The sequence below is a fragment of the Triticum dicoccoides genome, chromosome 6A, assembly GCF_002162155.2.
Source record: "Triticum dicoccoides isolate Atlit2015 ecotype Zavitan chromosome 6A, WEW_v2.0, whole genome shotgun sequence".
NCBI lineage: Eukaryota > Viridiplantae > Streptophyta > Magnoliopsida > Poales > Poaceae > Triticum > Triticum dicoccoides.
In genome coordinates this window covers 355,951,795-355,965,214 of record NC_041390.1, presented here as the reverse complement: position 1 = coordinate 355,965,214, position 13,420 = coordinate 355,951,795, and the positions used below count along the sequence as shown (strand labels likewise).

The 13,420-nt window shown below is 43.5% G+C and overlaps 1 protein-coding gene and 1 long non-coding RNA gene across 8 annotated transcripts in view; both read right to left on the bottom strand.

The window, feature by feature from the left end:
• Positions 1-3,742: 3,742 nt before the first annotated feature.
• Positions 3,743-13,420, bottom strand: part of LOC119315867 — an 18,752-nt gene continuing 9,074 nt past the window's right edge. Inside the window, exons 2-4 of the mRNA XM_037590323.1 lie at positions 9,701-10,134; positions 9,434-9,489; positions 3,743-3,901 (exon numbers count right to left, since the gene is read on the bottom strand). Of these exons, the coding sequence (XP_037446220.1) occupies positions 3,743-3,901; positions 9,434-9,489; positions 9,701-10,134 (649 nt within the window). The remainder of the gene's footprint in view (positions 3,902-9,433; positions 9,490-9,700; positions 10,135-13,420) is intronic.
• On the bottom strand, positions 6,042-9,707 carry LOC119316911. 7 transcript variants are annotated; one of them, XR_005153403.1, is made up of 5 exons: positions 9,678-9,707; positions 9,342-9,439; positions 8,403-8,499; positions 6,993-8,215; positions 6,042-6,469 (listed from the first exon to the last, which is right to left on the bottom strand). It is a non-coding gene; the product is annotated as an uncharacterized LOC119316911 (long non-coding RNA). The 7 variants fall into 7 exon arrangements; XR_005153402.1 differs by having other exon boundaries at positions 6,042-7,883; positions 8,093-8,215; XR_005153401.1 differs by having other exon boundaries at positions 6,042-7,861; positions 8,093-8,215.

Below are 13,420 nucleotides of genomic sequence, written 5' to 3'. Positions count from 1 at the left end.
GGTGGGGTGTGGATTACCTGACCATATCAACGAGGCCGCACAACAAAAAGAAGGGAAGGCGGCGAGGAGGCCGCGCAGCAAGAAGGGTCACAGGTGAGGAGGCAGCGCTGCAAGAAGAAGGGTCGCCGGCGAGGAGGTGACACTGCAAGAAGAAGGGTAGCCGGCAAGGAGGCGGCGCTGCAAGAAGAATGGTCGTTGACAAGGAGGCTGAGCTGCGAGTAAGCAGCAATGAAGGTTTGAACTTGCAAGGAGGAACAGTGGAAATGTGGCTTTTGGTGGGAGAGAGTGGGCGGGGAGATAGATATTTCCGCGGTGTCAAAAAAAATTCGCTCGGTGCCATGAGAAACTGGTGCGCAAGTGTGGTTCAAGTGGGGGTAGTGGACTGTAGACGATGAAGGTTCCTTCGTAAGCCAGACAAGACGATGCGCCAAGATATTTTATATCGCATCCCACACGATTCTTTCTAGTAAACTGTTTGTGGTGTACCTGATTTTTTCATCATGTTTTGAAAGACAAAATGGTGTTACGGAGGGAAAGGATGGTGTTTGAATTGCTAGAACATTTATGTACAGTGAACATGCAACTAGTGCATGAGTGTCGTGCTTAAATTTAGAATTATTCTGGGTTCGTTTGGCATTTTTATGCATTAGTTGAGTTTCTAGGAATTTAATGTACATAATTCAAATTTGAACTACAAGCACATGCTCCAGTGCACCAAAGTTTGTTGAAAAATCACATATGTGTCTTTGGGTGAATTTCTAGGTCCCATGCATGAAATGAGAATGAAGTTCAAACATCTAGGCATTGTGGCTCGGCCGGAAAGATTGAGAAACTTGGTTTTTTAATTCTTGTAAATCCAAAACACGCCTGAAAATCCCGAAACTTGGCATGGTGTCATGACATGGCACCAACATGCTGCGGTAAATTATTTGGACGATTTGGGACAAGCTTTGGTGTAAGTTTCTTGCAATCCGGAACTTCCCTCAAGAAGGCTCGTGGTTCCGAGAGGGAACGTGTCACCTCCATGTGTGAAACAACATACGTACACTGCCTTCTCCCTTCTTAATTTTTTTACACAGGCAGATTAGACCAAATAGAAGTGTCGTGCTAAATTTTGGAATTATTCTGGGTTCGTTTGGCCTTTTTATACATTAATTGAGTTTTTGGGCATTTACTGTGCATAATTCAAATTTGAACTACAAGCACATGCTTTGGTGCACCAAAGTTGGTTGAAAAATCATATGTGTGTCATTGGGTGAATTTCTAGGTCCCATGCAAGAAATGAGAATGAAATTCAAACATCTGGGCGTCATGGTTTGGCCGGAAAGATTGAGAAACTTGGTTTTTTAATTCCTATAAATCCAAAACACGGTTGAAAATCATGAAACTTGGCGTGGTGGCATGACATGGCACCAACATGCTACGGTAATTTTTTTGGCTGAATTGGGACAAGCTTTGGTGTAAGCTTCTTGCAAATCGGAGCTTCCCTCAAGAAGGCTCGTGGTTCCGAGAGGGAACGTGTCACCTCCATGTGTGAAACGACATACGTACACTGCCTTCTCCCGCCTTAATTTTTTTACACAAGTAGATTAGACCAAATAGAAGTATCGTGCTAAATTTTGGATTTTTTCCGGGTTTGTTTGGCCCTTTTTATACATTAATTGAGTTTATGGGCATTTAATGTGCATAATTCAAATTTGAACTACAAGCACATGCTCCAGTGCACCAAAGTTGGTTGAAAAATCACATGTGTGTCCTTGGAGTGAATTTATAGGTCCCATGCAAGAAATGAGAATGAAATTCAAACATCTGGGCGTCGTGCCTCGGTTGTAAAGATTGAGAAACTTGGTTTTTTAATTCCTGTAAATCCAAAACACACCTAAAAATCATGAAACTTGGCACGGTGTCATGACATGGCACCAACATGTTGCGGTAATTTTTTGGCCGAATTGGGACAAGCTTTGGTGTAATCTTCTTGCAAATCGGAGCTTCCCTCAAGAAGGCTCGTGGTTCCGAGAGGGAACGTGTCAACTCCGTGTGCGAAATGACATACATACACTGCCTTCTCCCACCTTAATTTTTTTACACAGACGGATTAGACCAAATAGAAGTATCACGCTAAATTTTGGAATTATTTCGGGTTCGTTTGACCTTTTTGATACATTAATTGATTTTCTGGGCATTTAATGTGCATAATTCAAATTTGAACTACAAGCACATGCTCCAGTGCATCAAGGTTGGTTGAAAAATCACATGTGTGTCCTTGGGTGAATTTCTAGGTCCCATGCAATAAATGGGAATGAAATTCAAACATCTGGGCATCGTGGCTCGGCCGGAAAGATTGAGACACTTGGTTTTTTAATTCCTGTAAATCCAAAATACGCTTGAAAATCATGAAACTTGGCATGGTGTCATGACATGGCACCAACATGTTGTGGTAATTTTTCCGTCGGATTTGTGAAGGCGCACACATTAACAATCAACAAAGTCATTTTGGAACAAGTACCATCATGTTACAAATCGGAAACACAAGTATTATTGAAACCGTGGGTGTTCTACTTACCAATTACATGCCGCCACGCGTCCCCTTTTTTTATTGGCTAGGAGGTGCCGTGCGGGGTAGATATTTGAGTACATGAGGCGTGCGATCAGACCCCTGCGCGTACTCATCGTGAGGAGAGCCCTTTGACCTCTACCCACCGCGCACCTCCCTCCCAACGTCTCCATTAATGGCGCCCGATCCCCTGTTCTACGGTGTGGCTATATGTCTCACTGGACTGAGATTTAAGAGGGAAAAATGAAAATTTGAAAAGAAAGTTTTGCACGGTTCTTGATGTAAGATCCGACGGACCTATATAGCATCGACTGTGACTTATAGCAAGCATGATGAATATAAGGACGTTGACAGTGGATAATAACTGTCTTACATATTTAGGAACATAACTAAAAAAGCCACATGTGGCAACGCCCGAAATACACAAGTGCAACAGAAGAAGGAAGACAACGAGCTGGCTCGCTGATCTCTACTTTCTTGATGCATTGCTACAGGCCGCGGGAACTAGTCTCCGCGGCGAGCGGCGATGAGCTCTTTCTTGTCCTCAATATGCTGCTTGAGAGCATCCACGGATTCCTCCACCAGCCTTCTACGCTCGATGCACATGGTATTCTCGTCCATAAGTTTCTCGACGATGACACCGGTCCTCTTCAACATTGTAGTGGTCCCCTCCTGCTGCTCCGCACATCAACCTTTTAGCATGTCATATTTTAATGAGTGCTCACAATCATAAAAGATGTCCAAGATAGTATATTTATATGTGAAAAACTCTATTTATTTATTACTTCCTAGTAATTGCAACGATGACCAAAACTATGTTTGTCAACTCTCAACAACTTGTATTCATCATACTCTTTATATGTGAAGTCATTACTCTCCATAAGATCAATACGATCTCTTTATTTCTTTTTATTCTTACTTTTATTCCCTCAAGATCATAGCAAGGTAATCAAGCCCTCGACTCAAAACTAATCTTTATTATATATAGCTCACGGACTCGATTACATAGAAAGATCATAAAGCAAAACTCAAAACTAGATTATACTAAAACTTTATTCTACTAGATCAAGATATTACCAAAAGTATCGAACTAAGAAAAACGGTAAAGATAAAAGTGTGATGGTGATACGATACCAGGGCACTCCCCCAAGCTTGGCAGTTGCCAAGGGGAGTGCCCATACCAGATACTTAGTTCCCCTTCTTCGGAGGTGGAGGAGATGGTGATGATGGTGACAATTGTGCCTTCAGCCTTTCCATATTGTAATTGAGAAGAGCGATCTCCTCCTTTAAATCATCGACCTCCGATTCCAACTTCAAGATCTTGTCGCATAAATCTCCTTTGCTTTTCTGCCAAAAACGAGAAGGAATAGATCAGTTGTTAGACAGTTTAGCCCTCTTAGGGAGACTAGACTTCTTTAACTTCACGTGCATATCCCTAGGTTGAGGTAGAGGAACATCCTCCTCCTCCGAACTTGAATCATTGATCCTCCTCGACCACAAGGAGATAGGTCCCCATAGGTCTTTGGGTCAGCAATGAGATGTGAGACATAGCTCTCTCCGTCAGAGTCTTGAGATGACATCTTGCTCTAAATCTGCTGCAGAAACAGCTCGAAACAAAAACATGAGATATTTGTGTGGTACGATGGTCAAAACCTTTGGGAGATTATATAATGAATTTTTACCGACCAAAAGAAGTATCGTGCAAGAAAACGGAGTCTGGAGGGCACACGAGGTGCCCACGAGGCAGGGGGCGCGCCCTCCACCCTCATGGACGCCTTGTGTCCTTCTCGGACTGCTTCTTATTTTCCTATTTTCTTAAATATTCCAAAACAGAGAAAAATTCTATTAGAACTGTTTTGGAGTCGGTTTACTTATCGTACCACATACCTCTTCCTTTTCGGAGGCTGAAACGTTCTGGAAGCTTATATACTCCTCCGGGGTTATGGTTTCAATAACATTAGTTTCAACATTTATAGGATTACCTGAGATATAATGTTTGATTCTTTGATCGTTCACCACCCTTGGATTTGTGCCTTCGAAGTTGTTGATTTTTATGGCACCGGAACGATAGACCTCCTCGATAACGTAAGGACCTTCCCATTTAGAGAGGAGTTTTCCTGCAAAAAATCTTAAACGAGAGTTGCATAACAATACATAATCACCTACATTAAACTCACATTTTTGTATCCTTTTGTCATGCCATCTTTTAACTTTTTCCTTAAACAATTTGGCATTCTCATAGGCCTGGGTTCTCCACTCGTCAAGTGAGCTAATGTCAAATAGTCTCTTCTCACCAGCAAGTTTGAAGTCATAGTTGAGCTCTTTAATGGCCCAATATGCCTTATGTTCTAGTTCGAGAGGTCAGTGACATGCTTTTCCATAAACTATTTTATACGGGGACATACCCATAGGATTTTTATATGCAGTTCTATAAGCCCATAGTGCATCATCAAGTTTCTTTGACCAATTCTTTCTAGATCTATTAACAGTCTTTTGCAAAATTAATTTAAGCTCTCTATTGCTCAGTTCTACTTGACCACTAGACCGTGGGTGATATGGGGATGCAATTTTATGATTAACATCATACTTAGCAAGCATTTTACGAAAAGCACCATGAATAAAGTGTGAACCACCATCAGTCATTAAGTATCTAGGGACTCCAAACCTCGGAAAAATAACTTCTTTAAGCATCTTAATAGAGGTGTCATGATCAGCACTACTAGTTGGAATAGCTTCTACCCACTTAGTAACGTAATCAACAACAACTAAAATATGTGTATACCCATTAGAGGAAGGAAACGGTCCCATATAATCGAATCCTCAAACATCAAATGGTTTAATAACAAGTGATAATTCATAGGCATTTCTTGACGTCTACTAATTCTAGTTGACCAGTTGCGCCAAATGGCGCAGAGACCCGCTAAAGTCATGTTGTTGATGAAAATAGTTTTATTTTGCAAGGACATATGGCGCAGATACCCGCTGAATCCATGTGTGCGTTGATTATTTTTTTCATGTTTTAATTGGTTTAGTTGTGGGCAAGGACATATGATAACAAAATGTACCCCCTTAAATAGAAAGAAATGGAGACTGTCGTCTAAAATGAGATGCGCGCACACACATTTTAATTTATCCCTGAGCGAAATGGCACAGAGTACAATTTGATACCATGGGCGCGTTGAAAATATTTGCATTTTTCAATAACTTTATGTTTGAGCAAGTGCAGAGACCATGTTAAACCCAAAGTGTTTTGAAAATATTTGACTTTGCTAGTAGAAGTAGGTTTTAGCAACCAGTTAGGGTAGCATGCATATTCTGTTGTCTTATTCGCGTAACATAGAGCCAAAAAATGGCACGAGGTATATGACATACAACTTTACCGCGGAGATTCCTCGACTTAATTATGTTCAAACACATTTGGAGATCAAACGCACAATTGGTGTCACCTCCCTTAAAACCAAAAACACCTACTTTGTGCAACATGGCCTTTTTCAATGGGAAAAATTATTAGCACAAACATAGTTTAGATGTTACATGTTACATAAGACTTGAGCTTGAGCAACTATCCTGCTATAGGTATATAAATTTCCTAATTTTAATCACAACAGCAGACAAGAACCTTCCTAAAGGGCAAACTCCCTTATGCTGTGTTGTCCTTTCATCTATTTCAAAATTTAACTTGTGCACATGGGCACTGAAACATTTTATCAATGCACAATAAAATATTAAACACACACAATAGTCTAGTTGGGAATCCAAATGCTTGACTTTCACACATCAACATACACCCAAATCATAGAATGGTTGTTCTGTCCGGAAATGGAAAGAACATCAACAAGTGACATGCTCCATCCACCCTTTGGACTGCTCTTCTCCTCATGCCTCCCCTTCAATCACTCACCATATTAATAACACCTAAATACGAAAACCACTTATGAATTATACTGGCATGCAAAACATTGTATACTGTGAAGCATAGCAATGCCACTAAGTAAGATGGGAATAGTGATATAATTAGTTCAGGTTGCAGCCATCGAAAGCATACCGATAACACGAAGATAAACTAACAATAAATATATCAATGCATGTTCATGACTGAATTCACTCTATTTCAGCAAAAAGTAAGAAAATGTAACCACCTTAAGTAAAAAATTAGAATGAGCAAAAGCATTAATATCCATAATACACACATGTACTTTGAAGGTGATTGTGTCTCATGTAGCACCAAGGCCCGAACCACTATGATACTTACCAAATTTCTTGAGCATCTGTTAAAGTAGCAAAGAAGAAAATAAAAAATTCTAAGTGAGAACAATAGTAATGCTTGACAAACAGTACCGTATATGGAAGTTGATACACAATAAAAGCTAGAAAACAATAGATCAAATTGAAAAATAATGATGCTAATAAAAAAATCATGGACTTTTATCAGCACAACCTGTTCCCCTAGCAACCACACGGAGTCATCAAGCTGCATTGGTTAAGGTGGGCCACATGGTCCAAGCTTAGAATTATGAACCTGAGGGCAGCCTATGGCTAGCAGAACAACAACAGTTGATGCAAGGCCATCAATTTTGATTGTTAAACTGGTTAGTTCAACACAAAAAATTAGTAATATGATGTTAATCCATGACAAAGTGAGGAGAATAAAATAGGCAAGGTGATAACACGATGCAAGGATCGGACGACCGAACTGGCACAATTGACCGAAATGAGCAAGATCGAACGGCCAACAAAGATCCAAATCAGGGGAGAGCTGTTAGGTATAAAATTGCTTTCCCTGGCTCATATAAAATTAGATACCCAGGTTGTTCACCAGCTCGTCGAAACAATGGCCTAAAATTAAAAGCTCTTTCTTATGAGCCTGGACAATTGTTTCTTCTCTCAGCCACTAAAAATGGTTTAGAACATGATGTTGACATGCTGCAACATTACATTGTTTTCCCAGTGTGCCAAGATTGTCTAGCCCATGCATGCTAGTTAGCCTGACAAAGTAAATTTTTGTTTCGGTACCAAACACCTATCCTTACCCAGCGAAGACCAGTAGTTTGTTTGCTTTGGAAATAAATACGCCCTAAATCATCATGCATAAACTGGTTGAGTTATGGATGTGCCGAATGAAAGGTTTAGCTAAATACATTACTATAACACAGTAGTTCTGAAATTATTACATGGAGTAAGCATGCTAACCTCTCCATCCTACATTCCAGTATTTCTTCGACATTCAGACTAAGCTCCTGTCAATTTCAGGCAGGCAAGATAGTACTTCTTCTCGTGTTTCAACCTACAAAAATGATTGGATGCACCCTAAGTGCATACAACATGATGTCTGAACACAGTTTTATTCAAAGCATATGAACAAAATATTAATTGGACTAATTGCTGCAATCATCTTCTGAACCTAATCAAGGGAAACAACATAGAGCAAAAATCTTCAAATAATCACATGGCCAAAGAGAAGCTATCTATGAATCAAGCTTTCGGTCAAGATGCACACCAATAAAAAGCATTAGTTTTATAAGGTACAAACAACTGTACCTTGAAGCACAATCAACATGCTGGACCTAGCTCCTAATTCCATTTAGGAATCATCATCTTCATAAAGTAATAAGTAAACTTGGTCATCCATGCACCGACTATAGCCTGCTTGCTAATTTCCACCTATGTCACAAATAAGACAATGTCATGTTCAAACTGAAGGTGAAAGCAGTATACATTCAGTTTCTAATTTATATTAGTAATAAAAATCTCTATAAAGAGGCAGACCAACCGCTGGAAATAAACTGGCATGGAACTAAATCAGTGTCCACAAAACCATAGATATGCATGCTCATCAAGAATGTCATACATTTTACCAGAATGGAAGCTTAGTTGGTGCTGGTGCTCTACCTCAAGAACCTCTAGCCCACACAACAGAAATCCGTCCATCTTGGCCATGAATTCACCTAAACAGGAAACAAAATATTTTTTTTCCTCAGACACAGTACACTGAAGAAACAAAATTATGCCAGCTGAACCGATAAGCTCTTATGACTGAACAAGCCCATCTGCAAACATCATCGTTCTAGGTAAGAAAATAATTGAACAAAGCCCATATGCAATTATGACATCAGTCCCAGTTTGTCACTTTAACTCTTAAGGCTTTAGGTCTCTTGACATATCGATATGATGTATCCATATATATAATCGTAGCATTACACTATAGGCAGATTAAAAGATAGTTTAGACGTATTTTCCAGATTTTTCTCTAGGATGAACACATGAGCTTGAAAGGAGGGCCAATACTGGGTCTACCAAGCAATAGACCTGTGCACCATCAACAATGGCATAATTCAGCCCTGCAGATGATCACTAAGATATGCAAAAAAAGATAGAAAAATGAATAGAAAGCTTGGACTTGAAATATAGAAGATTACCCAGTACCCACTTGGTCTACTGATGGGAAATACACATAAGCATCAACTAAATGCAATCACAGTCAATTATGATTTCTTCAATCTATTTAGGGTGTTTTTTCACATACTGTGCAAGTAGCAAGGGGTTGTTCTTCAGTAAACAACATCTCATTAGGTTCAGATGACACACATTGACACTATATTGCTAATTTAATTTAAGTTAAGTTGTGATCCCAATATTCCTCAACGTGGCATCCAGTATCAGCACGACAGTAAGGCGAAGGCATGACTTCGGAACCTAATAGCAACGCAGCAAAAATAAAATGGCAGTAAGGCAAAGACATGTAAAGATGCAAAGGTTACCCGAACTAACTGGACATGTCAAAATTGACCTGCTCATCTTCAAGTTCTTCCAGCACTGCTACTTCCCGTTGAAGGAGCTCTCTACATCAGCCACAGGCCTGCTCATCGTCATGATGCTCACCTCAGCCTGCAATCCCATAAAATTTAATCTAAGCTCGATGAGTACTTTATCAGTAACTACAGATACATAAACAAGATTAAAGCAGCATACAGAGAGGTCCAAGAAGAAGAAACAAATGCAAGAATAGAAATAGGGAAAAAGAAAAGAAAATTGAGGTGTCTTTATGCCTCGACGAACAGCCGACCTCGGCAGGAGCAGATGTTAGGGACCAGGGCAGCAGAGGACGGTCAACACAGTGCTATACCTCATCCAGGAGGTGGCCATTACAGTGCGGTAGATGGGGAGGTGTGGTCCGGCAGAGATGCCTCCTCTTGATGAAGAGGATGAGACGGCGCCGGCAGAGCATGGGCGGCCGCATCTCGGCCACCATGTGGCACAGACGAGGCATGCCGAGGTGTGTAGGGGGGTTCCCATGGCGGCGTTGCCATGGACGCTGAGGTGTGCAGGGGGGTCCCGTGGCGGCGTCGCCATGGACGCTGATGCCACCTCCAACTTCCTCCTCCATCACCTCCAGCGCATCTCCTTCCTGCTCGTGGCCTTTGCACCCCACGCATGTTGGCCGGCCCACTTCGCCCCTCTTGGATGCCAAGGCGCTGCCCAAGCCATCCACGACGCTGACAAGGCACCGCCCAGGACCGACCATGAAAGCGCCGATGTGTCGGCCACCATGCGGCTCGGACGAGGCATGCCGCCTGGCGCGATGTCACATCCCTAGTTGCTGGTAGTGCTCTAGGCTAGCTTTATATGTGCATCATGTCTATATTTTTGAAACTTGAATTGAGAAATATTGGAAGCCTCAAAACCCTAAATAAAAGAGGGGCAAAAACCCTAAAAATCTCATTCATTGTTCCAAAATGCTCTTCTTAAATGTTTGATAATTTTTGGCAAGGGTTCTGGTCCCAACCAAAATATTGAACATTTTAGGAGGATTTATTTTTGGGACTTTGAATTTAAATCATTAGCTATTTGAATTTGAATTATATTCATATAATTAGAATATAATTTCAAATACCCCTGAAATATTTTATGAGCTTTGGAAAAGTCCATCTAGCCAAATAAAAATATTCAGAGGAGCTTTTGGCATTGTTTGAATTATTATTTTTAATTCAAAACAGTGGCAAAAGAATTAAAAAAAACACAGAAATAAAAGACAGAGGAGAGAAACCTTACCTGGACTTACCTCTGCAGCCCACCAAGCCCACCTGGACAGCCCAACACTGTGCAGCCCAACCACCAGGGGGCATGCCTGTCTTCCTCCCGTGCCAGCGCACGAAGCAGCTCGGTGGCGAGCACCGCCACCGCGCTTGGCCACCTCCTGCCTGGTTGCCTCCCTCCTCGACGCCCGAAGACGCCACGTGCCTCCCCGACCCCCTCTCACTTCTCCCTCGCTCTCTGGACCTCCCTCCCCCTCGCTCCTCTGCTTCCCCTCCCGCGACCGAATGGAGCCCGTCGCCGCCGACCAGCGCTCGCGCGGCCACAGCCACTGTCTCGCCTCCCCGATGCCCCCCAAAGCTCCGCTGTTCCGCCCTCGTCCTCCTCGTCGTCTCACGCGACCAGAAGGGCCCCGAGCAGCCGCCATCGTCATCGTCTTCAAGCTTCGGCCCCGGCGCCCTTCTCCATCGATTCGGCCACTCCGGCGCGCCCCCGAGCCCACTAACCCTCCCTGCAGCTCCGCGGTGAGCCCTTGACCCGATTCCCCCTCTCCCCGTGCCCTATCTCCCTCTCTAGCCGCCATTCACAACGAGCCGAGAGCTCTTCGCCGACGGCCATGGCGCCGCCGCGGCCACAGTTGCTGCCGCCCGTGTTTGAGCACGTGTCTGCGCTCAGCGTGGTCCCAGGAGCCCAGAACAAGCATCCGTTCGTCCTCTCGTCAACCGTAGCCTCGTTTCCGTCGAGGTCCGAACCTCGGCCGCCGCCGCGAGCCTGATTCCGGCGAGCCCGCTCGACCTCAGCCCCTCCCGCTTGCTTAGATGGATACGACTGAGCGCCAGCTACGCGTAGATGATCGCTGCCGCTGTTTTGGTCGCCGGAGGGTGTTTCCCGAGCCCTCCGCCGCGCCTGGACTCGCCGGCGGCTAAACGCCGGCGACCGCGGACCCGATGACCGGCGTGGGTTGACCCCACTGCCCGGTTTGACCCCCCCTCTCTCTCACTGACCTGCGGGCCCCGCCCGGCTAATTAAGTTAGGTTAGTATTAACTAAGCTAGGTTAGTTTAGTTAGACACTGACACTCGGGACCCACCGGTCAGGGGTTGACCGGACTGTGCCACATTGACCTGCTGACGTCATCATGACATCAGGCTGACGCATTAATGAATTACTGGAATTATTAATATTCAGGAAATTTCAGAAAATGCCCTAAACTTCAATAAATCATAGAAATTCAACCGTAACTCCAAATTAAATAATTTATATATGAAAAATTATTAGAAAAATTCAAGGAATCCATCTGTACCATTTTCATGCATGTTAGAACAACTTATAGCTGCTGTTTAGCACAAATCAATTAAATGGCATTTGAATAATCACATATGGAGTTTGAATTTGAATCTTGTATTCAAACCAACTTCATTTAATCTGTTGCTAGTTGCATTAGCTCAAAACACATTCATTTTGCCATGTCATGATCATGCATCATATTGTGCATTGCATTGATTGTGTTCCCTTCTGTGTTGCCGGTATTTGTCCCCTCCCGATAGACGTGATACCGATGATGTGATCGTTGACACTGATGAAGACTCAATGTTATCTTCAGAAGTGCCAGGCAAGCAAAACCCCCTTGTTCATTCCGATACAATCCCACTCTCTTGCTCCTGCTCTCTTTTACTGCATTAGGACAACAACGATTCATCTGTTACCTGCTGCGGTAGCTGAACCCCTTTATCCTTTGCATGACCTGTCATTGCCACAGTAAATAGATGAAACCCACTAGCATGAGTAGGAGTTGTTTGAGCCCTGTTGTGCCTACTCATTCATGCTTGTTTGTCATGCCTGCTACTGCTTAGAGTCGAGTCAGGTCTGATTCATCCGGGATGAATCAGAGGTGTGTGAACATGTCCTACGGTGTGTGAGCTAAGCGTGTGAACACGATTTGGTAAAGGTAGCGGTGAGAGGCCATGTAGGAGTACATGGTGGGTTGTCTCATTGCAGCCGTCCTCAGGAACTGAGTTCTATGTTTGTGATCCATGATTCAGCTACTACCACGCATTGGGCCCGAAACCAATGGACCCTCTCGGCTTCTTGATCACCCTTGTCCTCTGTCCAGGAGTTGCAAGTAGTTTCTGGTGTTTGTAGTATGCTGGAGGCCGTGCGCAGCGCTGACCGTAGGGGTGGGCTGTGATGCGGTAGGCACGTGGCCGGGTATACCGGGTGCCCGTTTGGTGTCACGGAACCCTGTTCACATCGTTTGGGGCTGTGAGCGAAACTCCGGCCGGATCTCCTCATGGATGGAACCCGAATAGGCGATAAACCTGGACTAGAGACTCGAGTGTTTAGGCAGGCCGTGGCCGACACCCACGTTGGGCTTCCGCTTGAAGGTTGCCAAGTACATGTCGTGTAAACGACGGTAAGTGGTGAGAGCGTGTGTGAAGAAGTACACCCCTGCAGGGTTAATATGATCTATTCGAATAGCCGTGTCCGCGGAAAAGGACTTCTGGGTTGCTTATATCAGTTCATAGACAAGTGAAAGTGGATACTCTAAAATACGCAAGATAAGCGTGAGTGCTATGGATGGCGTTCTCGTAGGGAGACGGGAGCGGATCCATAGTGGTGTATTGATATGGTGAATATGTGGACTCGTGTGCGCCACCTCAAAAGAGTTACTTGCAGTCGTAGTTCAGGATAGCCACCGAGTCAAAGCTGGCTTGCTGCAGTTAAACCCCACCATCCCTTTGTGATAATGATGCATCTGTAGTTAGTTCTGATGTAAGTCTTGCTGGGTACATTTGTACTCACGTTTGCCTATTTTATGTTTTTGCAGAGAGACTTC